Below are 27,289 nucleotides of genomic sequence, written 5' to 3' on the forward strand. Positions count from 1 at the left end.
GATGATTATCCAAGTCAGTAGAAAAAGTTCAGAGCTGAGTTTGTGTTCATTACTGAGCACAGCACGTTTGTCTGCCTTTCCTTATGTTTGGTCTGGTATATGAAGCATCCGAGTTACAGCCTTTAGCTAGGCCCAAGTAACCTGTACATCATTGCTAATTAACAAGTGTGTGTATTAGTAAAAATATATCCGTTTTCATTAACAGAGAATTCTTGAATTGGAAACCGTTTTGAAAGAAAGCAGAGCTCAGTCTGAGCACTGGGCTGCCCGTCTGGAAGCTGAGAAGAAGAAACACAGTGTGGAGCTCGCTGCACTGGCTGAGAAGTACAGGACGGAAGTGGAGGGCCTGCAGCAGCAGCACCGGGCTGCAGTGGAGGAGCTCCGAGAGAAGCAAGAGCAGGAAAAAGACGCCTTACTACAGGAGAAGGAGAGTCTTTTCCAGGCCCACGTACACGACATGAATGAAAAGACCTTGGAGAAGCTGGACGTGAAGCAGTCAGAACTGGAGTCCCTGTCCTCTGAGCTGTCAGAAGTCCTGAAAGCCCGGGACCAGCTCGAAGGGGAGCTCTCTGCCCTACGGACTGATGCAGGTAAAATGAAGGAGGCTTTAGAGGCCGAGCTGGAGGAGCAGAGGCGTCAGCACCAGCGCGAGGTGCACAGCATCAGTGAGGAGCAGGAAGTTACTGTCCGGAGAACAGAGAAGGCATTAAAAGACGAAATCAATCAGCTGGGGCTTCTCCTGAAGGAGAAAGATGAGCAGCTGAAAGAGCGTCAGGCTCGCATAGAAGATCTTGAAGCTCACCTTCAGAAGTCTGCTGGCGAGCTCCAGCAGGCCTCCACCCAGCTGGACCTCCTCCACTCACAACAGAGCACCGCGCAGAAGCACACAGGGGCACATGAGGAGCAGCTCGCCCAAATGCAGCAGAAGCTGTTGGAGCTGGAAACAGAGAAAAGCCTTCTTACCCAGCAGGCAGCTGAAATGGAAGCACAGATAAAGCACGTGTGTGTAGAATTAGAAACTCAGAGAGCACAGGTGCAGCAGCTTGAGAGGCAGAAGAGTGAGCTGGAGGAGGAGGTCAGGTCGTTAGCCCAGCTCCACGAGTCACAGCTCAAGGACAGCAACGCAGAGAAGGAGCGGGCAAGGCAGATCCTGATGGAGAAGGAAAACTTTATTTTACAAATGAGAGAAGAACAGACCAAAGAAATTGAGATCCTCAAACAGAAATTGTCTTCTAAAGAAGAGAACATTAGTATTTTGCATGAGGAATATGAAACTAAATTTAAAAATCAGGAAAAAAGGATGGAAAAAATTAAGCAGAAAGCAAAAGAAATGCAAGAAACAAAGAAAAAGCTGTTGGATCAGGAAGCCAAACTTAAAAAGGAGCTTGAGAACACTGTCCTCGAGCTCAGCCAGAAGGAGAGGCAGTTCAACACCCAGATCCTGGAGATGGCCCAGGCTCACTCAGCAGGGGTCAGTGACGCGGTGTCCAAACTGGAGGAGAACCAGAGGCAGCAGATAGAGAGCCTGACTGGGGCTCACCAGCGAAAACTTGATGATGTCATGGAGTCCTGGGAAAAGAAACTGAGTCAGCAAGCTGAAGAACTTCAGGACAAGCACCAGAGGCAGCTAGAGGAGAGGGAACAGGAGTTAGCAGAGCTGAAGCAGAAGATCCTCACGGTGCAGTCTGAGAAAGAGGAGGTGACCCAGGAAGTGAGCAGGCTGACAGAGGCGGCCACTAAGCAGGCCTTGGTCCTGGCCGCTCTGCAGGAGCAGCTGGAACAGAAGTCGGCTGACATTGCTTCCCTTTCAGAGAATGAAACACAGTTGAAATCACAAGTTGAAAAGCTGGAAGCTGATTTTGGTTGTTCTCTGAATGAAAAGGTTTCTCTTCAAGAGGAGCTAGCTGAGCTGAAAATGCTGGCAGAAAAGGATAAGTTGAGGGTTTCTGAGCTCACTGGCAAGCTGCAGGCTGCAGAGGAGGAGCTCCAGGGCTGGAAGTCATTGCATGAAAGCAGCAAGAAGAGCCTGGAAGACAGAAGCTTGAGCCTCAAAACTGTGCTTGAGGAACTAGCATCTCAGCTAGACAGTCGCTGTGAGAAAAGTAAAGCTTTGTTAGAAGCCAAAACACAGGAGCTACTCAGCATTAGCCAGGACAGGACTGATGCCATGTTCTCTAGGCTGTCCCGCTGTCAACAGCACGTGGCCACAGTCAGGGAGGCACTGCTCCTGAAAATGCGCCAAGTTTCTGAGTTGGAAGCACAACTTACCCAGCTGACAGAGGAGCAGCATACACTAAAGGGCTCTTTTCAACAGCTAACCCATCACTTGGAAGAAAAAGAAAATCAGATTAGGACCATGAAAGCAGATATTGAAGGTCTTGTCACAGAAAAAGAAGCCTTACAGAAGGAAGGGGGCCAGCAACAGCAGGTGGCCTCCGAAAAGGAGTCATGCATCACCCGGCTGAAGAAAGAGTTATCGGAAAACATCAATGCCGTGACACTCCTGAGAGGAGAGCTTTCAGAGAAGAACTCTGAGGTTGACAGTCTTCACAAGCGGCTCAGTGAGCTCAGTGAGCTCAGCCAGAGTGACAAAGCAGCAGCCGTGGCATCACTGAACAGGCAGCACGAGGAGCAGCGGCTGGAGCTGCAGGGTCAGCTGCGAGACCTGACAGTGAGAGTGGACGCTCTGAGTAAAGAGAAGGTATCTGCTCTTGAGCAGGTGGATCATTGGTCCAACAAGTTCTCAGAATGGAAGCGGAAAGCACAGCCCCGTTTTGCGCAGTACCAAAGCACTATTAAAGACCTGCAGGCACAGCTTGACGTAAAAGCCAAAGAAGCCAGTGGGAAGGACGAGCAGATCCATTTACTGAAGGAAGACCTTGATCAGCAGAATAAAAGATTTGAATGTTTAAAGGGCGAGACACAAGACAGGCAGAGCAAGATGGAGGAGAAGGAGCGTGACTTAGAGACGGAGTTGAAGATTCAGACTGCAAAGGTTGCTGAGTTAGAGGACTGTGTCACTCAGAGGAGAAAAGAAGCTGAGTCCCTGAAGGAAAGACTCAAGAGCCACAGCCAGCAGAAGGACGCGGAGCACAAGGAGCTGCTTCAGAAGCTTCAACACGTGGAAGAGGTGGCAGAGGAGAAAGACAACACGCTTAGGGAGGCTGAGGAAAAGGTCCTGAAACTAGAAAAGCACGTGTCCTCTCTGGAGGCCGAGCTTGGGATCATGAGAAAAGAACTAGAACATGTAACTTCAGCTGGGAAGAGCAGAGACGAGGAGGTAAAGGCTCTAGAGGACAGGCTTGAGTTAGAAAGTGCTGCAAAGGTGGAGCTGAAGAGGAAGGCCGAGCAGAAGATCGCAGCCATCAGGAGGCAGTTACTGACTCAGATGGAAGAGAAAAAACAGCAGTATGAAAAAGAGACAGAAAGCCAGTTGAGTGAGCTGAGTGCAAAACTACAAGAAAGAGAGGAGCAAATTCACATCCTAGAAGAAAAATGTAAAATCCTAGAAAGTTCTCCACAGTCAGAAATGTCAGTTGTGTCCCAATCCACAGAAAATATGGCCGTGTCTCCCCAGCAAGAAGCAGCAGGTGGCCAAGGTTGCACACGGAAGGCGTGTGAAGAAAGGATCTGCGCACTGCAAAGACGTTTAACTGAAAAGGAGATGCTACTGCACAGGCTGGGGCAGGGGGAAGGTGAGGCGGCGGTGGCAGCATCTCCATCTGAAATTCAGCACAGGGACCAGAAGCCCTCCATAAAGTCCGGCCACACCAGAGGCGAGCATCTGGAAGACCAGTGTGTGATAGGATGTCTTCAAAGAGAACTCGAAGAAAAGATGATGACGTGTTCCTTAGTTGTGTCCCAGCTCGAGGAAGAAAAAACTAGTAAAAACAATGCAGGAGTGAAGCAGAATTGGGCAAGTGTGGTTGACAGTGTCCAGAAAACTCTCCAGGAGAAGGAGCTGACCTGCCAGAGCCTGGAGCAAAAGATAAAAGAGCTGGAGGCGGACCTCGTGAGAGAGAAGGATGCACACAGACTTGAGATGGAAAAATTGACCTTAAAATGTGAAAAATCTCAAGCTTCACAGCAAGAGGTGGATGGGAAAGACAAATCTGCGGCAATGTTGGAGGACAGTCCTGAGGAGGAAAACTCCAAGTCACACGTGACCCAGCTGGAAGTGGGGAATAGCATAGACAGCCATCACAATGACCTGCAGTCAAAGTTAATGGGGGCAGAGCGGGAAAAGCAGAAGCTGGGCAAGGAGGTGGCCAGGCTGCAGAGAGAGCTTCGAGCCCTGAGAAAGGAGCATCAGCAGGAACTGGACATCCTGAAGAAAGAGTGTGAGCAGGAAGCGGAGGAGAAGATCAAGTAAGTGTTCCCACCCCACATGTGTGTGTGCATGGGTGCGTGCATGGGTACGTGTGTGTGTGTGATACAGATACCTCTACCTGCCAAACTGTTACATAAATTTAGTAAGCTAAGTGCTGAGGAGAGATGAAAATTTGGGGCAGGAGGCAGTGCCATTCCGTGTTCATTTAGGGGACACACCCTTCCTTGCAGGCAGATGTCACTGCTGGCTGTGTGTCTTGAGTAGCCCTCATTGCTGGTTCTCTTTAGTGGCAGCCCTGTGACTGTGACATGCATGTCTGGAGGAGAAGCTGGAAGTGGGAGAGAGCAACTCTCCAGTGTCCAGGGTCAGTGCCAAAGGTGCTCACAGCTTGTGAATCTCTCTAGTTTTCTCTACCCTTCCCACACACACTCAAAGTTGTTCCATGGCAGTGAGATCACAGTGTATGCACTGTTTTGAAACCCGTTACCTCTTTTCAACTCGCTCTTTGGAGGCAGCAGTCATCACTGTCCGCTCTTGTTAACTCAGACAGGAGCAGGAAGACCTTGAGTTGAAGCACACGTCGACACTGAAGCAGCTGATGCGGGAGTTTAACACACAGCTGGCACAGAAGGACCAGGAACTAGAGAGGACGGTCAAGGAGACCATCGGTAAGCACAGCTTTACACCAACAGGGAGACCACGCTCGGCTGAGTCTACAGTCGAAGCTTACTCTCTTCTGGCCTTGTGCTGGGTGCTGTATGCATTCAACTAGAGGGACGATGGTCCTTGTCCAGCCTGCCTTGCCTGGAGCTCACTTGCCATTGGAGAGAGGCAGTGTCTCCCCATGCCCATTCCACTGAATTTCATCAACATTAATTTGAAATGTGAAATTCCTACTTGTGTTGGCATTTAGTAATGAGCATGCTTTCTTCTGTGTATCCCTTGTCCTTTATTAGATAAGGCCCAGGAGGTGGAAGCGGAGCTTCTGGAAAGCCACCAAGAAGAGACACAGCAGTTGCATAGAAAGATCGCAGAAAAAGACGATGATCTCAAAAGGACAGCCAGAAGATACGAGGAGATCCTTGATGTACCTTATTTTCATTCTCTTTTGAAATGTAGCTGTGTTTTATGGTCGTGCTGAATGTAGAGACATCTTTTCCTCTGAGAGAAACTGGGTGGAGGCTTTGTGCTTGGGGAAAGTCTGGGAACTAGAGCGGTCACTGTCTGAGGTGGCTCGGCTTAGCCGGGGTCTGCCCAGGATAGCCAGCCACCCTCGTTCCTTCTCCACTCATTTCAGAGTTCTGATGGTCCGGGGTGGAGTGTAGGAGGGAAAAAGTGAGTTTATCAACATTTGTTGTTCCAGAAGAGCCATGTTCACCTGTGTCAGCAGTGTATGTGTGAGCTGGGGATAGTATTGGTCACTGTGTTAAATGTAACTGAGTTGAGTGAAATTCCGGAATATAGGATATAGAATACCACCTTTGTGCAGTTTGTAAGCTTCCAACTCATTAGGGAAATTTAAAGTAAGTGCATATTATCTTGTACTTCAGAGTCTCTGTGTGCTAAGTTTAAAAAAAAAAAAAATACAGCCAGGAGGTTGGAGAGGGCACACAGCAGTTAAGAGCTTGTGCTGCTCTTGTAGAGGATCCAGGTTCTAGTCCCAGCGCCCACATGGTGGCTCACAGCTGTCACTCCTAGTTCCAGAAGGCCCAGTTTCTTCCTGTGTGTTCTGTGGACACACAGGCACATACATGGTACACATAAATTCATGGGCACTTGCATGCACATGGTGCATCTAGTCTCATGTAGCACATACACATAATGAATGCATTTTTAAAGAAATCCATTGAGGTCTTGGTGGTGCATGCTTTTGATCCTATCAGTTCAGAACCTGTGTTAGGAGGATCAGGAGTTCAAGGCCATCTCTGGCTATATATCAAGTTCAAGGCTAGCCCGGGCTCTCTCAGACCTTGTCTCAATATAAATAAATACAATCAGTTTTGACTTCTTATGGCACATCTGATGGTGCAGTGTACCTAGTACCTAGTTTAGTTCTAGCTTCTGGTATTGGTTATTGTACAGTTGTTGTTGTTGTTGTGTTGTGGTTCTTTTGTACAGAAGGGAAGGCAACCTTAGCATAGGTAAGTGACCTGCCTAACACTGTTGAGCTGTAGGGCTGCTTCATCGCCTTCACACCCTTCATAAATAAAGACGTCCTTCCAGGACAGGAGCCTGGAGAAGGTGGCAGCCATTCTTGGGGGGAACTCAAGGCTGGACGCTTCAGGGAGGGAGGGGGTCCTTCCTGTCATCCCTTTTGTCTGTAGATGCACAGGTGATCAGAGAGGAGATCTCCACCATGACGGGCCTTCCTAGGTCACCAGCTGAGGAATAGGAAGAAGGTAACTGGAGTTGTCTGGAAGCTGTGTGAAGGGACTTAGGCAACAGACCTCCACGCTGCAGCTGTGGGACAGCAGTGTGGGTGGACAGGAGTGAGGTGCACGCTTTCCCAGGCTCCTTCCTTACCCTCCCAGCTAGCACTGCCTTTACACATCTACTCTAAGCCACAGTTATTAAACATGATCTAATCGATTATTTAATGATTTTAATTATTAATCACATTTAATTAAGTGAAAGCCTCATTTAATAGTTGAACATTTTCTAGTAACTACAGTTTTAGAAAGGGAAACCCCCAGGGGTTTCTCTGTATAGCCTTAGCTATCCTGAACTCACTTTGTACACCAGGCTGATCTTGAACTCACAATGACCTGCCACCATGCCTAGCAAGGAAGCTTTATTTTAATAATGTGTGTCGGTTGCCCTAACCCAATCAAAATGTGAATGCTTCCACGTTAAGTCAGCATGATAGGTAGATGCCTTGAGGACCCAGAGAAAAGCTGTTTTGTCCTCCTTTCCACCTCTTTCCTTCCCTTTTCCCTTCGGAAAAGTTGCTGTCACATTGACCATGGACTTCACTTTCTCCATCACTTTTAATAGTTCTGGCTGTATTAATAACAAATCTAAGCACAAAACATTTCATTTCCCCTTCTCTATCGCAGATAATGTTTCTTTTTATGGTTGGTTTGGTTTGATTTTTTGAGGCATAGTCCCATGTAGCTCAGGCTACCTTTGAACTTACTGTGTAGCTGAAGATAGCTTTGAACTTTTGATCATCCAGCTTCTGTATTCCAAGCGCCAAGATTGCTGGCTGCCCTTTAGATAACTTTCTTATCTTCCACATCTGAAGAAATGAGAAACTTGTCTTTGATTGACAAGTCCGTAAGCCCCTCCCACAAGTGCAGCCCTGTAGTTGGGTAAGAGATCTGTGTGCATCCTCAGCATGGGGTCAGCATATGCTACTACACTCTTGTAGTACATGCCCCTCTTCTCTGCACTGCACTGCTGTTACTAGTGTATGCTGCCGTCTCGTATCTGATCCAGCCTGCTGTTTGAACTTGTCACCTGATCTCCTGGGTGCTGTGCTTCCTTCCTCCCCGAGTATATCAGTTCCCACCAGCTGGTGTTATCTTGTGTCTGATGATCGTGAAGGTGCCCAGAGACGCTCTACTCTCCCATGGGACCCGTTCAGTTAGACTTGGGTTGAGCTTGTTCCTCACTGTGCTGTGACTCTTCATTTGTTACTACTTCTCTGTGATGTGTGTGTGTGGCTGTGGTAGTTTTAATGAGAATGGGCCCCTCAGGCTCCTGCGTTGTCGTGTGTAGACTCGAGGTGGTGGATGTTTGCGTAGCATGGTGGTGTTGGAGGAAGTGTGCCACTAGGAGGGGCTTTTAGGCTTTAGAAGTTCACGCCAGGCCGGGTCACTAGATCAGGATGTCGCTGGAGTGCCATGTGTATTGCCATACTCCCACAGGATGATGACGGTAACTCTCTGGAACCATAAGCAAGCCCCAAGTAAGTGCTTGTGAGAATTGCCGTGGTCACGGTGGCTCCTCACAGCAAGAGAGCAGTCAACTAAGATGGTGGGTGTGCCGGTGTCAGATGTCCCTCAGGCAGATGCTCTCCATCTCGCTTTCTGTGGCATGATCACTCGCTGAACCTGGCACTCCCATGGTGGACTGACTCCTAATACTGGGGTATAGACCTGTGCCAGCAAACCTGGCTTTTTCCTGGGGTGCTGCGAGTCTGAACCTGAGTCCTGATGGTGCAACAGGTGCTTTACCCGCTGACCACTTTGTCCTGCATCTTTACACTTTAAATTTAAGTTTTATTTGGAAAGACTTGAATCAAATGTATTTACATGTATATTCTAGAAGAGTGTATAGTGAAAATCACTTTCATTCTTGTTTCTTGTTTTTAAGGAACAGAACCAAGAAAACTAGAGTTCTCCACTCCCCTCTTTTCCTCCTCTTCTTTCCTATCTTTTTTGATGAACTGGGGGTTTTCATAGGACCTTGTTGGCAGCAGCTCCACTACTGAGTTCTCCCCCAGATCCGACGCTGCTTTTTAAGTTAGATAACTTATCAGAGATTTTTCTCTAATTCTTTTTTTTTTCAATTTTTTTTATTAATTTATTCTTGTTACATCTCAATGTTTATCCCATCCCTTGTATCCTCCCATTCCTCCCTCCCCCTCCCCCATTTTCCCATTATTCCCCTCCCCTATGACTGTTCCTGAGGGGGATTACCTCCCCCTGTATATTCTCTAATTCTTAGAAGGCTTGCCTTAGATTGTTTGTTAGTCTGTACTAACGGCATTGCTAACGGTCGGAATGTGCCTAAGGAAGTAGCTGTGGAGTCTGGGTAGCCACAGGGACATGCAATGGTAGATTCAGTACAGCTAAGACCCCAGACAGTGAGATCTCAAGTCCAGGTTGATAGTGTTGGAGGCGGGACCAAGTCAGACTTTTCAGGAGTCTTGTGGTTCATCACACTGTCTGTGAGAAGGGTGTTTCCCATGCCACTAGACAGGCGTGGACTGTCCAGTGGCACCTGTGGTGGTTTTCCTGCTAGCTCAGTCTGCACGCACTCAGATCAGTAGTCCTGATCTAACTGTCCTTTGCACGGAGGCGCTGCAGGATGACGATTGAGGGGCGACCCCAGTGCCCTCAGGACACAGCAGAAAGCGAATTGTCTGTCAGACTTCTAAGCAAGAATCACCTAGGAGATTTTTCTAGTTCAGCCTTTTTTGCTTGTTTTTGCAGTGTGTTGGGAAAATGAAGAAGATTCCATTGATCACCAACGCAGACTATTAGGTCACTTACAAACTGCTGATGTGATGTGGGATGGATAGGTAGGCAATGTCAGGGTTCAAAGACCAATTCTTGAGTTACTCAGTTCATCCACAGTTGATGAAGAAAATGGAACCAAATCATCCCACAGCTTCTTGTGATGAGCCTGTTGCCAGCTGTGTGCGAAAAGACCACTCCATTTCCTGAGTATCTTTAGGGTCCCGCTACAGGGGCACCCAAATCTTAAGCCACAGGACCTGTAACATCATAAGATTTCTCGTGCTTAGGACCTGGTAAACGCAGTGTGAGGGGAAGGAAGCAGCTTGCTGCCCTAAGTTGGGTGTGACAGGAGTGTGAGTGGAGTATGGCATTGTAGGAAGAGTGAGCAGCACTGAGGAGAATTCAGTTGGGTCAGGAAGGCAGCTAGGAGAGCAGTGATAAGAAAAACAGTCTGTGTGTCTCACAAACGTGTTGACTGTTCTACACCGCTCCCTCTATGCATGATTTTTAACGTTACTACTACATTGCTGTTTTCATTCTAAAGGCCCGGGAAGAAGAAATGACTGCAAAAGTAAATGACCTGCAGACGCAGCTTGAGGAGCTACAGAGGAAATACGAGCTCAGGCTGGAGCAAGAGGAGAGCGCGGAGAACACTGTGAGAAGACTTCGAGTTTCTTATGTTCTTGAGATGTTGCCATTCCCACGGTTGGCTTGCCCACGGCCGTACCTTCATTTCATTTTATCCCAAGGAAGCCTTTGAGGACTCGTTCCCTTTTTCAGTCAGTGTGACTAAAACCAAAGAGGTTAACCACATGTTCAGATCTTGTGTTAAATGTTGTAGTGGATTTTAAATCGAGGCTCCCACATGCAAAGCCTAGACTTTCTTTTTCCACGGTGTTTCCTGGGCTTTCCACAGACGAGAGCAGAGCAAGAGTGAACTTCACACCCTTGGGACAATGCCAGAAATTGTCCATAGCAAATGGGACACACTGAGATTTTTGTGAATTGTGCTAAAAATGCTTCTAAAAATGTTTGCTTTTAGCCAGGTGTGGTGGTGCACGCCTTTAATCACAGCATTAGGGGAAGCAGATGGCTGTTAAGTTCAAGGCCAGCCTGTTCTACAAAGCGAGTCCAGGAGAGCCAGGGCTGTTACACAGAGAAACCTGGTCTCAACCCACCCCCCCAAACAACCCCAAACAAAACAAAACAGAGTTTGCTTCTTTAGTTTTTTTTTTTTTTTTAATTGTTTATTCTTTGTCAATTGCACGCGTGCACGCATGCCTAGGCTACATTTTTGTCACGCTCACCCTTCCCCATCCTCTCAGTTCTCTATTCCCACAGCCCTTCCCTCTCCTCCTAACCAGTCCCTCATCCACTTCATGCCATTTTGTGTGTGTGTGACCCGTGATTTTGTCCTGAGCCACCCACATGAGTGTGGGCATGAAGCTCCCCACTGAAGCACGGGCCGCTTGTTAGTTGTTACTCCACTGAAGACAGTGACCCCAGCCCCTCAGCATTCACCTGTCGGTAGTTTTCTGGTCACGCTTCATCTGGATTCGGCTTTGTAATGTGTCCTGAGTTGTACTGCGTGAGCATGCTGGGCCTCAGTCTTCCCTTGGCTGCTGGGCTGCTTGCAGATGCAGTGAGATGACTGACGTGCGAGAGCTGGCTCTGTGTCCTTGGCATTTTTAAAATAATCCCAATTTTTAAGAACAATTGATGCTGTGAAAGATTAGCCATGTAAGCCTCCGGCTGCCCGTCCTGCCCTCCACACCAGCAGTTACCCACAAAGCCATGTAAGCCTCCGGCTGCCCGTCCTGCCCTCCACACCAGCAGTCACCCACAAAGTACGTGGCTCCCACTTTGAGAAGCTTGACACTGGAGCATTTCTTTCGGAATGTTCTCCCTTCTCTAGGATGGACTTTTTCACAGTATCATCATGAGGCTCTTGGGAAAATGGACAGACATGGTCTGTGACTCCGTCCTTGAGAAGATTTCTTACAGATGATCAGTCACTGATAGCAGCAGTTACTCAAATCTCCTTCCCAGAATGTGGTGTGGAAGCCTTTGTAAAAGGCATCACGAAGCAGCACTCCTCACTAGCTGCCTCTGTACAAGCACTGAGAGCGTGGAAAGACAGCCATGAACGCACTTCTGTTTGTCTGTCTGTCTGTCTGTCTAGCGAGTGGTCGTGGCTGTGGGCACACCTTAGTGTCATGATGTTTATCACCTGACTACCAGAGTGTTGACGCACTGTGAAGCTGACAGGGATGTGTTGAATTAATACTTAATACTAATAATAATTTGAATAAAAGCAGCAGTTACTCCTTAACCAGCTTTATGCCCAAAGAACCACACAGAGAAACTAGGATCTATTTAATTAGCCTAGAGCACGGTGCTGCACAATAATTACTCCATCCTGGTATAGTTTGCTCCCATTCAGGTTGCCCACGTTATACTTGCTTTTAAGTCATCTCGTGGGCCCTGTTCATTTCTCCTGATGTTTCCCATCCTGTCCTTCCTTCTCTTTTTCCCTCGCTCACCAGGATGTCCCTCCCTGTTCTCTGCTATTGCTCAGCATTGGCTAGTTAGTTTTTATTGGCAACACAGAGGACAAATAGTGACATGTTTACACAAACTTAAAACAGAAGATACTTAGAATAAACATCACAATGCAATGTCTGGATTGAAACCAGTGGAGAGATCAGCATTTGAATGAACAAGAGTAAACTGTACACAGTCCACAAGGACATTGTGCCAGTATCCATGCTCTGCCTTCTTCCCCTTGTTTCAAAGAAAGAAGAAAATAACTATACACAGAATTGTTCCTTGTAGTGTCTTGGTTCTCCTTGAACATGTTCCAGTGTTTCTGAATATTTTGATTTCGGTTTTCCTTGAGATGGTAGTGCTGGCATGGTTCCCAGGCCAGCTTGACCCTTGTGCTCAGGCAGTCTTCCCGGCTCGGCCTCCCGAATAGCTGGCATCTCACTGGTGCTGTATTCCTTCTGGAGTCTAGATGGTCTAGATGGCCTTGAGTCACACGAGGAACATTTTGTAATCAGAGCCCGCATGAGCCTCAGACCTTGTGCTCAGAAATTTCCCCAACGGCCTTTAAGAGATCGGACATGTTTGCTCAGAGTTGAGTGAGTGACCCGCGAACATGTTCTTGTGTCCAGCCATCCTGGAGGATGGAAAGTACAGCTTGTGCTGGCCCATCTGCTCCCAGCCTTCCGGTATGTCCCTCTGTGTCTGTGTGTTTGCATGTGGGCATTTTATACAACACAAGTAGACCAGGTTAAAAACAAAGATTTGAACTTGCTCACTCTCTCAAGATGGCAAAGCTGGCTTCTCCTTTTCTTGTCATTTCATAGTGCTGTTTTATTGTTTCCTCATTTGTGGGCTTTATTGTTTACATTCTCTTTTTCCCCCATCTCTAGGTAACAGTTGTGGAGCTACAGGTAAGATTAGTTCGTCATTGACGTTGACTGATGCTAGTACATTTAGGAGCATGCTCCCTACCCCCCATTTTAACAAGTTAAGACGTAAGGATGCGACCAGTTTCTACAAAGAAAGTTTCTTGCAAGCAGTACAGAAACATGCCCAGGCATTGATGAGATGCACTCATGTCAGTCTGGCTTTTGTTCTTTCAGACACAGCTAGCCCAGAAGACCACTCTGATCAGCGACTCCAAGCTGAAGGAGCAGGAGTTGAGAGAGCAGGTAAGGCGAGTGCGGCCTCTGCTGCTGTGGACATGGGGCTCGGCCAGTAAGGAAGCAGTGGAGTTGATAATGATTTACTGCTTGCTTTGAAAATTTATTTCCAAATCCACAAGTGCTTGAAGCAGTCCTTACATCTATGATTGCACACATTTTTAAGATTATTTTATGTGCACGGGTACTTTGCCGGCATGCATATGTCTGTGCGCAATGTGCATGTCTGTTGTCATGTATTCCCTGAACAAGTTAGACTTGTGAGCTGCCATGTGGGCACTAGGAATTGAACCCGGGTCCTCTAGAGGAGCAGCCAGTGCTCCTGACCCAACCCAGAACATTTGTATTCTATTATTTCTGGTGTCTAACATTTTGAATAATGTTTTTTGTTTATATCATTGTAATAACTTCTATTCTAAAAAGGAGTTATTTTTCTTGTTTGCAAAAGGAAAAATAGAAAAACTACTCTTTTAATCTTTTTCCTCAGTGGCTGAACTAATGTTATATGATGTATTCACACAATGTCCATGGATAGTGTCTGTCACTGAGCTAGTGCTCTCCAGGGACCCAGCACAAGCATATGCCAGCAGGTGCTCGTGTGTGGTCCGTGATGCTTTGTGACATCTGTCTCCAAACTGTGAAGGGCTGGCTGTGTCCTCAGGCCACACGAGGACACTAAATCTCCCAGCTTTTTCATTTTCCTTAAAATAGACAACCAGGTCTTGAAAATTGGTGACACTGGGACACTTAAGTTCCTCTACATTGAGTGTGCTTGAAATGTTTTCTAAGCTCACAAAGACAGTCCCTGAGTTTCAGTGCCGCCCTCCTTTCTCAGCAGCCATCTCCTCGCTCTTGTTCTCAAGCCTGTGCTTCAGCAGTCCTTCCTGCAGGGCCTCCAGGTCGTCAGAATCACCACAGCACATGAGCTTTGTCCTGGTCATTTTTATTGTGGATCATAAATTCATGGTTGTGGTCATTCTGTACTGTTTCTGCTCCATCTTCTTTAGCTGCCGCTCCTTGTTGCCGTCTCCCGTGGACTCTGGACTCTGGCCGCCGCTGCTCTGCTTTCTGTCTCTGTGGATTTGCAGCTGTGGGCACTTCACTTAATACAGTGCACAGCCTACGATGATGCTTATGTTCTCTCTACGCGTCCATGTTGTCTGTTAGCCCTTCGTTCCTTCGCTGTGCTGCCACGCCCAGCTGCTTACACTTCCTCCTCCTGTGAGCAGTCTACAGCCGCTCACCAGTTTATACACATTTGTGTGTTTCCATCTTTGCCTATAGCAAGCAGTGCTGTTCGGAACATATGTGCACCCAGTTTTTGTTTTGTCTGTTGAGACTGGCCTGCCCTGGAGCTCACTGTAGACCAGGCTGGCGCAGAGGTCTCCTGCTGAGTGCTAGGACTGAAGGAGTGTGCCACAGTGCCCGAGCCTGTGGACCCCTCTTTGTTTAAACTTTTACAGTTCTTTTTTGAAGAGGTAAATGTATGTGAAGGAGTGCAATTGCTTTCTGTAGTAAGATGTCTGGAGAAACGGCCACACTGTTTTCATAGCAGCTGCCCTGTGCTGGTTTATAAGGATTCCGTTTCTCATATCCTTATCAACAAGAGTTTTTGATTACAGCTACCCGAGACATGGGAAGCAGTGCTTCACTGTGCTGTTAGTTTACATTTTTCTAATGATAAATGATATTAACAGTTTCATCAGCTTGTTGGCCCTTTGCGTCTCTTCTTTGGAGTGATGTAGCATTGATTGCTTATTTTGGTTTCTGTTTTCCTTTTGTTGTTGGACGTAAGGACTTACTGTGTGTTCTGGACACAACTTCCTCATCATATGTGTGATTTGCAAATATGTTCTCCCATTTTGTAATTTGTTTTCACATTTTGATAAAATCTTTTTGATACACAAAAGCTTTTGATTTTGATAAAATTCAATTTATGTATTTTTCCATTAAATATGCTTTTAGTTTCTACCAAAGAAACTATTTCTTTTAATTTTATCTGCGTATGATATTTCTTCAGCACTAAAAAAGAATGCAGTGGCTATAGCTATTCTTTTTCTTACACATGATTTCCATATTAATTTTATGGTATGGTTTGAATATTGTTTTTAGGTCCATAATTTAGAAGACCGTTTGAAAAGATATGAAAAGAGTGTGTGTACAGCAACTGTGGGAACACCTTACAAAGGTGAGCTGACTTCTGCCACACCACCTGTGTGCAGCTCTTACTGGCAGGCTTATGAGCGGGTTTATCTCTCTTTGCTAGTTTATACTCTTCTCATTTTTATTTTGTATCATTTTGAGTAGTTGGCCAGCATAGATTATATATACTTACTGCAGCATGGTGCTTGTAAAATACGAGTTGTGTGGGGTGCACAGGCTGAGCGCATTCATACATCCCGCCGTGTGTCTTAGTTACTGCTCTTCTGTGAAGAGACCCATGCCCAGGCAACTGATCAGGTAAAGTGCTTCACTAGGGCCTGCTTTCCAGTTCCATGTTTATCATGTCTGGGAACATGAGAGCAGGCAGGCGTGCAGGCGTAGACACTGAGGGGGAAGCAGCTCAGAGCTCAGGTCCTGACCCACAGGCAGCAGGCGGAGAGAGACCCTGGGCCTGCACTCCCCAGTGACACACCACCTCCCACAAAGCCACACCTCCTGCTTCTTCCCAAAACAGTCCCAGCACTGGGGACCTAACATACCAATATCTGAGTCTGTGCTGGCCATTCTCGCTCACTCAGGCACGTGGTGAGAACACTTTAAGTCTAGTCCTGATTGTCAGTAATGTAACAAGTGCATCGCTATACCAGTACAATGGCTGTCTGGAAGCTGCTTCTACCTGGAGGCTGAAGTTTTGTCTCCTTTGAACAATGAGCACCTCCACTCCACCTGATCTCCCAGCTCATGACAACTACTGCCTTACTGTGTTCTTTGACTCTAGCTTGTGTAGACTTCGTATGTGAATGAGACCCTACAGCACCTGTGTGCTGTGCACACTAATGCCTTCTCCATGCTGCCCCCTCCTGTAGAGCGAAATGGACATTGCTTGTTCCTTCTACACCTGTGTGCTTGTGCAGTGACAGACCGAGCACCTTCCTGATGCGGAACCCACTTGACACTGAGTTACTCCTTCTCCGCTCTTACTTGACACTCATTGTCAAGTTTCCGGCAACATTTAATTTGCCAAGTTGGGGAATTTACATGATCCATTCCTTTCTTTTGTCTAATGTAGGTTTGAGCCATCCACGTTGTGTATTTTATCCCACCGGTCCACTCTTGCACATGTTTCCCGTAGTCTACAAGTGAAAGACTTTCTGTAGGGTATAGAACTAAGAATAGAATTGACACGTCACAACATGTGACATTTTTGTGCAAGTAATACTGCAGTAGGCACACCTAGTTGTTTGTGAATTTATTCCACTGCTGTCTGTTCCCTTGCTGCCACCGCAGCCTCTCTCCTACTCTGTGTGCCATGGCTCCTCAGTGCTTAGCTGATAGGCATGTGTTAGAATGTTATCAGTGTGTTAATTTTGTTCCTGTTCTTAGTAACGGATTGAGTATCATAGGTCACCTCATCTATCCCTCATTGGTTCTTGCAGCATGCACGTCTTCCTGTGTGCAGTGCCTTATGTTTTCCACGTCCTCTAAAGTTAGGTTGTCATTTTCTTTTTCGTAAAATGTTAAATATCCAGCTTATTTTGTTTTTTATTTGCATACATTACTTATGCAAATCAGTGAGCTTTTAGGGTATTTCCATGTATGCATACAATATACATTTATCATATCCACTGCCATTACTACTCTGTCTCATCTCCTCTGTGTATTTTCTCCCTTCATATACTTAATAGTCTGCTTGAGCCCCCGACTAGCTGTGATCTCAGGCTTGTGCCACTGGGCCTCGTTCACATAAAAGCATTAGAAAATCACTATGACACCAATAGTTTCCACACTTCCAGGTTTCTTAGTCGTTTTGTGTTTCACACATTTTTGAAAATTTGATTTAAGGTAAGTACTTTAATATTGGGATGTTTAAAAGGAAACTAAAGATGTCTAAGACACTAAATCCCCGAAAAATGAAAATGGCACTGTTAGTCACTGTGGAATGTCTAAGGTCATCTACATACTGTTTGGTAGAGAAATGCTGATGTTCCGCAGCTTTTGCACTGGCCGTATGATCCTGTAAGAGAAGCAGGTGGGAAACACGGTGTGTGACCGTGGGAAGTTTTGTTCCTGCTGCTGTAGCTGGGATGGCCACGGTGTGACCTGTGGCTAGCACGGGGCAGCTGATGGGAAACAAGGCCTCCCCCTGTTTCCTAATGTGTCTGCCTGCTGAGTGGTAAGTTGTTTGGGTTTCCTTTTGTAATTTGATTTTGTCTTTTTTGACAGGTGGCAATTTGTACCACACTGAGGTCTCACTCTTCGGAGAACCTACTGAGTTTGAATATTTGCGGAAAGTGCTGTTTGAATATATGATGGGTCGTGAGACCAAGGTACAGCCCCTGCCTGGTGACTTGGTGTGAGGCTCCTTTGAACACACTTTGATGGTCTGTCTGCGCATCCTTAGATCATATGAGCAGAAGCATTTACAAAAGTGAACTGACTGACAGTCTTGCTCAATTTATTAAATACTAACTTTAAAAATGCTATTGGATGTTACTAAATACTACTACAATGAAAATTTCATAAACAAGTTTTTAAAGCAACAAAGAAAAAGTGAAGTGTGTGGCGTTGTGTGTATATGTGTGTGACTTGAGATCTTAAAGTAGGAGAAGCAGTTGCATTTTAAAGGAGGTTCTCGGACGCTGTAGTTAGCACTGTGAATCACCATGCCATCACCACGACTGTGGCTGCTAAGGAACATGCAGAGGTAACTTCCTGTTACAAGTCGTTTCTGCATGTGTGGGATATTGATATGTCTAAATTGCCTTATTATTTGTATCTTGTATAGTTTGATTGTGTTTGTTGTTTATTTTAAACCTTAAATTAGATATTTGGTAAATATATCTTGAATGGAGTTGAATATAGCTTTTTATCAATCAGTTTTTGTTGTAATCAGTTTCTGGTTTTGACCCTTGTCAACTGTTCATGGGATCCACCTTGTGTGTGTCGTGACTGAGTCGGGTAGTGAGCTGTCCTTTCATGGCCACGTGCTGAGCCGCACCCGCTCCTCTTCTCCTTCTGCTGCTGCAGCATTCCTCATGAGGCAGGCGTTGGAGAATGCGCAGTTAGGACAGTCTGTAGTAGGGAGCTGCCTCATTCAGCTCTGCTTCCTCCTTCATGGCTTTCGGTCCCACACTCTTGCTCATACTGAAATCCAGTCTGCCTTCCTTTTGGCTCTGTAAGCTTCCTTGAAGAGGCACTGAAGAGCCACTAGCTGAAGAGCCTGCTTGTGAACCAGGGGGCTCCTTGGAACGTTTCCTTACTTCCCAGGGCTGGGGGTGGGGTTTGGAGGGTTAAACCAGTTTCTTTCCAAGGTGTAGCAAGACCCTGGACTCTGGCTAGCTAGAGGCGTGTTGGTTGTCAGCTGTGGGTTGTGGGTCGCTGAGGGACTTAGGGGTGGGTTTTCATTTAGCGTTGTGTTGTCTGGAAGTGTCACAGTTCATGGTTGTATCTTCATAAACATGTTTGCACGTGCGTGTGTGCTTTCAGAATGAAGTCTACTTTTATAAACATGCTTGCACATACATGCCTGTGTGTGCCTTCAAAATGAAGTCTACTTTGGTAGCCTATGTGATACTGAAACTGTGAAACTTTGAATTTTAGATTTTGGTACCTGGAGTCGGGTGGGGGCAGAGTCTTTATAAGTAGTACACAGGAAGTTGCCTCTGTTAACCAAAAGAAAATCCTGAAAGAGTTACTCCTCCTATTTCTTCTTGCCAGTTCCTGATACTTATGCTTGATCACTGTCCTCAGATAGAACATACTAGCTTGTGTTATGATGTCTGGTTAGTGTAATTTAAGTGAGGTGTTGCTGATGCCTTTAAAATCCTACAAGAATGTGGTTCTTATAAATGGCACTTTAGATTTTTTTTTTTTAGTTGTATTTTTTAGACTTTTAAAAGCATTTTAGATTTTTTTTTTTTACATTATTAAAATGGAAAAGACAAAGACAAAAAAGATACCTGAAACTAAAGTCATTATGTGTGAGGTTTACAGCTGAAAACAGTCTCAGTTGACTTATTAAATTTTTAGGAATATGTACTGTGTTGCCTCGGCTCCCTACTGGTAATAGAAATTTTGAAATGTTAGTTTCTTTGCTTTTTGCTCATAATTAAATTTTTCCTAGTGATATGAATAAAATTCTGAAATTATTCTGGGTTGATAATATTGTGCTGATTTTTTTTCCTGCAACTTTCCCCAGAGCCCCACTGCTGCCACCACACACACAGGCCTATACACAGAGCACATGTACATGAGCACTGGCTCCCTTTTCGGGGACGCTCTACTATGCCCTATAGGAATCCCCAGGAGAGTGTGCCACCTGACCTGAGATGTAAGCACCGAACGCGTCGTCCTTCCTTTCTCATAAGTGACATCTTCCCTCTCTGTCCTCCTCACAGCATCTCATCTTGATACACAGTAGGGAGTTTGAGCCTTTGAGGAGAACTTCCCAGGAGCAGTGTGTTTGTTGTGATGTGCAGTTTCTGATCTTGTTTTGCAAGCCTCCATGTGTGATGTTTTGATTCATCATGTGTTCTACCAAACAAAACATTAATGTTCCTTTAGTTTGTAAGTCCTATTAGGCCAGCGTGCTGCATGTCTTGAAACATAACTGCTCAGCATGGTCATGTCCACGCAGTGGCCCCTGGCTATGGGATATATGATGTGACTCAGCTAGAGCTGAGCCTGGGGCCTCTGAGCCCTGGTCCTCAGCACATGTCTTGGCAGGGCATCACTGCAGGTTAGTGGATGGGCTCATAATGGAGTTTCATCTTAATACGACAAAAGCCAAGAGCTCGATCTTTGTATAGCTTCATGCTGTTGGAGATGCGTCATCTAAAGTAATTCAGACGCAGGCCGTGTAAGGAACCCTCTTAACCGAAACCCTGCTGCTGGCTGCACGCCCACGGTCGGTACTGTCACATCATACTTCTTTGTGCGTGGCTTCCATTGCAAGCACTAGAGAACCGTCAGCAGAGTATGCCGGACGCTGTGCACCCCTGCCTCGTGGCCTGCTAACGAGCTTCCCTGTTCTTCCAGACCATGGCCAAAGTTATAACCACTGTCCTGAAATTCCCTGATGATCAGGCCCAGAAAATTCTTGAAAGAGAAGATGCTCGGCTGATGGTAAGTTCTAGAAGCAAGCTGTCGGAAGGCAGCTTTCTTACAGTTAATATTCTGCCTCATTTGTAGAGCCTTTCTCTGTGTTTATAAAAGAAATTGAAAAAATTTTAATGTTCTTTTACTCTACAATTTAAAAAGTGGCGGTGGATGGGTGCTAAGGAAGTTTATTCCCAGGCGGATTTGATGGGGACTCTGAAGGGAGAGAGTGGCCTTCTTAGTAGTGTGGACAGTCGCTGCTGCACATGTGGTGTGGAGCCCAGTGCCTGAGCTGCTGATGGGAAGACCCTTGTCCTCCTGTTTCACAGAGCACAGCTTCCAAGCAGCAGGCTGTTCCCTCTTGTAGTGTGAAGTCTTTTCATTCACATCGATTCAAAAGAATTTAATCTGGGGGTGGGGGGTGCGTGCAGCAAGATGGCTCAGCAGATTAAGGCCGATAGGTAGTAAGCAATACCAAAACCAGAAGCAAACTCTGTAAGACAGACCGAGACGAGCTTAAGCATATCTGAAGGAAACTCACTCTTAGAAGGGATGAAAGGGGCTGCCGTCTGTTAGCCCTCCTTTGGCCCCGAGGCCAACCTGCCCAGGCTTTAAAGAAAGCCTCACGTGCCTCGGCCCTCTGCTTGCTGAATAAGTTCAGTCTGCAGCCACCTACTCCTGGAATCTTTACTTTTAGGGGTACATGGTAACTTCTGTTTAATCGTGTGTGAATTAAAGATAAGCCTGTAGATCATTCAAATGATAAAAATAGACATGTAGAAAATGTGAAGTAATTTATGGGCATGAAATAGGAGAAATCCTATAATGTATGTTGAAAATTAATCAGCTTGACTGACTTTCTTTTTGTCAGTCTATAGAGATTCTTGCTATTTGTAGAGTGACTTAGGATCATTTCCTATATCTTGAAGAGACTTTCATTAATAAAGTTTATTGTAATTGGCTGAAATTGGAGTCAAGAGATTGTTTTGTTGTAGAGAAGTAGCTTGTGAAGTTTCCCTGAAAGCATGTTTTCTCATTGAAGTGCTACAGACCCCAAAGACATAAGTCCACCTGTCTGTCCCTAATGACAGCTCTAGCAGTGTCGCCTTCCTTTGGTCTGCGAGGCTTGGCTTTCCTTCCTCTCTCGCTTGTGCTCAGCTTTCAATCTCACCCACCGTGTTGTCTGCTTGTCGCTGTGCTGTGTGGTGCTGGAGACTAAGCCTAGGGCCTCCTGCCTGCTGGAGCCTGCACCACCGAGCTGCATCCTCGGCGTCATTTAGTTCTGGCTTCGTCCTTGGCATACAGCATTCTGGTCTTGTTGGTCTCACTCATTTCCATTTGGCTCAGAATTTTAAAATCTCCCCTAAGTTAATAAATTGTCAGCATTTTAGGTGGAAAAGTCTTCCATTCCACCATGAGGCTGATCAGTCCCTGGCATGTAATAAGATGCATGCCAGGTGGGTTTGGAAAACTAGTGCAAATGAAGATGATACATAATGAAAATTAGCACGTATGTGAATGTGTGTTGAATTGAGAAAGTGGTTTCCACTGACACTGTTAGGATAAGGCACTATCAGATCACTTTTTAAAATGCTGAAAACAACTGAGAAAAATTACTTATCCTGTTTGCCCCTGCCAAGATAATCTCTGTTAATAATGTGGCAAGCCAGGGAACATTCCTGTAGTCCTGGCACTTAGGAGGTTGAGGCAGAAGAATCTCAAGTTCAAGGCTGTTGAGGGCCACAAAGTGGGAGACTTAAGACCAAATGTTGACTAGCTCCACTGGGTTTCTTTTTGTTCAGTTCTCTAAATGGTTTTTAACTTGAAACAGACACAGGTGTCCACATACCTGTATCTTGTGTGTTTCTGCAGAGCTTCCTGCAGAATACTAACCTTACTAGGTTGTGAGTATTGAAAAACATTTTTTTCTAGTATGCGTTTTAATTTTGCTAATTTTTACTAACTTCATTATATATTCAGAGGCTTGTCACACCATCCAAGAACAGACTCCGCTTTGGTAAACAGCCTCTCTGCTGTCATCCTTCCATTTTAAAGCCAGCCATGAAGCTGATGATGATAGACGGTGGCCACCCTGGACTAGGGCACCTCAGATTAGGGCTCCTCAGATTAGGGCACCTCAGATTAGGGCCGCCTCAGATTAGGGCGCCTCAGATTAGGGCGCCTCAGATTAGGGCACCTCAGATTAGGCCGCCTCAGATTAGGGCACCTCAGATTAGGGCCGCCTCAGATTAGGGCTCCTCAGATTAGGGCTCCTCAGATTAGGGCACCTCAGATTAGGGCGTCTCAGATTAGGCCGCCTCAGATTAGGGCTCCTCAGATTAGGGCGCCTCAGATTAGGGCGCCTCAGATTAGGGCGCCTCAGATTAGGGCGCCTCAGATTAGGGCTCCTCAGATTAGGGCGCCTCAGATTAGGGCGCCTCAGATTAGGGCGCCTCAGATTAGGGCGCCTCAGATTAGGGCGCCTCAGATTAGGGCGCCTCAGATTAGGGCACGGGGTTTGTTTAAGAGGTCTGCCACAGTAAAACAAACGGACATTAAGGGCCTTTATATTAAAATTGCTGCATGATGCATTATTCCTGCAACCACTCTTGACAGTCTGTTGAATTATAAGGGAATATAAAGTTGACGCCTTCAGGAATGAGAATTCAATATACAGGTATACTTGGCTTTAAATTCATCAACTTCTAAAAATTCTTGGGGGTAAATTAAAATTAGGTAAATCAAATTTTAATATATATGGTAATGAAATTATGATAAAAAAATCACTTCATAATATAGTCCCCTCTAATTTACTTTGTAGTTAAATTTACCTTTTAGCATGAAGTGCATCTTTCAGCATTTAAACTTTTAAATGAAAATTGAAAGTAAAAGTTTAGGATGGGGGAAGTAGTACACATTCCTTATGCTTTGCCTAATGATCTTAAATTTGAAAAGAACTTAAGTACTCTCTGTAATTCTGTCCACTTCATAAATACAATATAACCTCTGTACTATTTGTCTGAAAACTAACCCAATAAGCTTTTCCTCTTGGCTTTGTAGTTCACTTCAGCTCGCAGTGGCATCTTCTGATAACCATCAGTCTGTGCTTAGTAAGCATGTGGTGAGTGAGAGTCATATGTTTGTATCTTTGATACAGAAATCATGTATATTGCATGTGATTAACCTTTTTTATGGCATCATTTTGTTCTTTTTAGTGGGCATGATTATGACATTGGGTTATGTACTTGCTTTCTGTTGATCTGCTAGATAGACTGATATAACTAGACTAAAGCCACCAAGTATGACCTTTGAAACTACTGCAGATGATGACAGAGAAATGAAAGGGAATGCCTAGAGACATGAGGAAATAGTGGTGTGCTGCGTTTGAAATTCCAGTGAAGAGACGCATCCAGAACCTAAATTACTGCAAAGTCTAGTTAGAGTGCTAGTACAGAAAGAAAGAAAGGAAGGAAGGAAGGAAGGAAGGAAGGAAGAGAAAGAAAAGAAAAGAAGAAAGAAAGGAAGGGAGGAAAGAAAAGAAAGATGATTAAAAGTAAAATTTTATTGCATCCTAGCAGCTCACAGCTCAGTGCATGATGGCACATATGTTTTGTAAATGTTCTTAGGCAGCCTAGTTTAATTGAATGTAACTGTTTCTGATTAACATTTTATTTCTATGAAATGTACTTATCAAAATGTCTCCCATGGTGTCCTGATCCTTAATGTTCAGGATTCTCGACCTTGCACAGTATTCATGTCATTAGTTTGATTTAACATTGCCTTAAATATTTAGGGCACACATGCACCTCTAACTTGGCTGTGGTTTTCACAAATCACAAGTAAGTCGAATCACAGTGACTATCGTCCGATCCTCCTTGGTGATAATGATGGTACGTTTCACATGAACAACAGCAGGACCAAAGGCGTAAAGGCTGAGATGCAGCTTTTTAAGAAGCTTTTAAAATGTTTATCTTATTTTAAAAAGATTTATTTATTACTTTATGCTTCTGTGTTTGTCTATATGTGCGTTCATCATAGAGGCCAGAAGGGAACATTAGATCCCCTGAACCTGGAGTTACAGGTGGTTGTGATCTACCATGTGGGTGCTGGGACCTGAACTCAGAGCCTTTGCAAGAACAGCCAGTGCTCTTAAGCCAGTGCCTCTGTTTTCTAAGATATTTTTTAACTACCTGCAGTGAGTCTCCTTTTGATTTTCATATCTCATCATCTAATCGGCTCGCTTGCATGGTTATGTAGAGCTGTCTTGCTCCTGTCCCCATTATGGTAGCTGGCAGTGCAGAGCGTGGTTTATCAGCTTGCTTTAATAAGAGACTTGAGTAGCAGTAAGTCTGATATCTATCTGCCCATTAAGTCGTGTGCGTATTGTGTCACCCTTAAACTGTGCCGCAGATAGCTGCCCTCCTTTACACTAGAAATGTGTGCCTCGGCATTCTATTGATTGATTGCTCTGCAAATCAACTTCTAGTTTGAAACATTTCAGACCTAAGCTCTGCAAAAATAATTTGAGTGACTGCCCATGTCTGCCATTACTTTCCAGCTTCTAACATTTTGTAAAATTTTCTCCCTGTTCTCACTCTTGGCTTCTCTCCATACGTCTCCCCATTTTGTAACATTTGGCAGTTATAAACACCTGACAGGTGCAGACAAAGTGAATAGACATACCTTAAGAAGGGAATTACCTTGCACAGTAAACTGCACAGTCAGATAATGCTTACTGTTATCTGATATACAGAATATTCAATTTTTCCACTTTTGGAATGAGATATTTTATAAATAGTAAGACCCCAAGCTCCACAAAGAGCAAGCACTACATCAGGCTGTCTTCTTCCTTCCTTCCTTCCCTCCTTTCTTTCTTTCTTTCTTTCTTTCTTCTTCCCAGAGCTGAGGACCGAACCCAGGGCCTTGCGCTTGCTAGGCAAGCGTTCTACCACTGAGCTAAATCCCCAATCCCCTGTCATGTTTTCTAAGCTCTCTTTTCAACTAGAGTTCTCGGTCTTTTTGCTTTTATAACAGTGATATTGTGCCACTTTATTGAACTGACTTTTGTTTCTTAGATGTGTTCAAGGCAAGGTTTCAAAATAATAATTGAAAAGGAAAAACCTTACCAGAAGTGTTTTCCATCTCTCTTTTAGGTTATCAGAGCCAGCATGGTTGTTGAGCTAGCTTTGTAAATAAATGCTCAGAATACTGACTGTAAATGGACAGTGTGTCTGTCTTGGGTAACCTTACTTGAAGTGTACTTCTCTGGCGTCTTAAACACTATACTCAAATCTGAGTACTAGCCTTAGCATTGTAATCTAGGACGCTCTCAGGAAGAGTCTGGGTTTGCTGGAGACCTAAGTCAGGTAGGCCTCTGGGAGGATCTGAAGGGGACTATGGCAGAGACTCCTAGTAGCAACTGAAGAGGATTCCCCCCAACTAAACAAGATTTCTAGTAGAAAGAGAAGAACACCAACCCACCCACAGAAACTTTGACCCAAAACTTACCCTGCCTACAAGGCGTGCAGGGTTAAGACAGAGCATTTTTGAGTTTTGCCTTTTACATCATAATGCATTTGTCATTCTGCCACACGTGCCATGTTGAGAGCATTGCCGGAAGTAGAAAATCTACACATGGGGGAAGTGGGACCACCTGCTTCCCTGTAAGCCCTGTCTGCAGAGCTGCATCTTTGTGGAAGTCTCTACACAGTGCTCTTGGCTGGCTCTCCTCAGGGCTCAACAGCCTGGATTCATGGTCAGCGTCTCAGCTTCAAAATCCACCCAAGTACTGTTTTCTGGGATTGCTATCAGCTGGTTTAAATTATTCTAAAAGCAGTTTCTACAAGATTTCAGTATTTGAAATGTTTTTACTTTTGTACTGTCATCCTTAGAGTGTTAATTACTTACCTTGAAAAAAACAAATCTCACAAAAAGTTGGCTATAAAAGCTTCTTTGTTTGTTGTTCTTATTTCACCCTAATTTCCTTTTTGTTTTTCAGTCATGGCTCCGAACTTCATCTTGAAGAAATGAGGAGAGGGAGGTTGGGCAACTGCTGCTTGACAAGCTGTCCATGTTTGCTGCTTTTGGAGAAGGGCGCTGTCGTTATAGGCACTGCTTCTGAAGTAGATGGTCTTGGTGGGGAAATGGCCATAGTTTTGTTTGTTTGTTTGTTTTTTCTTCAGGTTTTTTTGGGGAGGTTTTATGTGGTTTAAAGGCTTCTGATTGGTCTGTTGTGGCCTGGTCACTCAGTGTCCCTTTCATCTGTTCTCACTTTTTAAAAAACTGTCTATCTTCCTTATTTATTTTAGGGTGATTTCTTTTTCTTCCTAAAGACTTGTGCAATACATTTTGAGGTGAAACTTGGAGAATTTTTTTCTGATAAATTAGAGAATTTAATTGTCTGTTTCACAGATTGATTTTTTAAAAATATTTGCGAAAGCCTAATTCTTTAATCTACGATAAGTCCCAAATGGCAGCGCCTCATGTTTACCTAGCTTTTGTACTTATATTATTTTTCGGAGGAAACAATACTACTGTAAATTGTAAATAGTCAGTACATAATCCTATTGTATGCAGACCTGTGACTATTGGCTATGCCATCTCAGAGGATCAGATAAATAAAGTTTATTTCCTGTATAATATTTTTCATCTGCTTCTTAAGTTGAAATCACTTTAAGATGGTTAAGCATCCATGTTTCTGCTCATGGTGAGTGTAATTAGGTGAGTATAGCGAGGGGCTGTCAGGAGAGTGAAATGCTGAGCACTAGGAAAGATTAGTGTGTGTTATGTTCAAACCTAACAGG

The 27,289-nt window shown here is 45.0% G+C and overlaps 1 protein-coding gene across 3 annotated transcripts in view; it reads left to right on the forward strand.

Annotated features, from left to right (window-relative positions):
* The window catches only part of Golga4 (golgin A4), an 85,590-nt gene extending 58,984 nt beyond the window's left edge, over positions 1-26,606 (forward strand). For 2 of the 3 annotated variants that reach the window (XM_051140551.1, XM_051140552.1), the window contains 10 exons: positions 206-4,368; positions 4,877-4,998; positions 5,287-5,417; positions 10,061-10,171; positions 12,954-12,974; positions 13,167-13,235; positions 15,339-15,414; positions 17,613-17,716; positions 20,427-20,513; positions 26,485-26,606. In XM_051140551.1, coding sequence (XP_050996508.1) covers positions 206-4,368; positions 4,877-4,998; positions 5,287-5,417; positions 10,061-10,171; positions 12,954-12,974; positions 13,167-13,235; positions 15,339-15,414; positions 17,613-17,716; positions 20,427-20,513; positions 26,485-26,508 — 4,908 coding nt within the window. In that variant the 3' untranslated portion in view covers positions 26,509-26,606. Of the gene's footprint in view, positions 1-205; positions 4,369-4,876; positions 4,999-5,286; positions 5,418-10,060; positions 10,172-11,565; positions 11,569-12,953; positions 12,975-13,166; positions 13,236-15,338; positions 15,415-17,612; positions 17,717-20,426; positions 20,514-23,546; positions 23,608-26,484 lie in introns of all 3 variants that reach the window. The other variant, XM_051140553.1, reaches the window with a different exon arrangement.
* Positions 26,607-27,289: the final 683 nt, after the last annotated feature.

This window comes from Acomys russatus, chromosome 32 (assembly GCF_903995435.1).
Source record: "Acomys russatus chromosome 32, mAcoRus1.1, whole genome shotgun sequence".
NCBI lineage: Eukaryota > Metazoa > Chordata > Mammalia > Rodentia > Muridae > Acomys > Acomys russatus.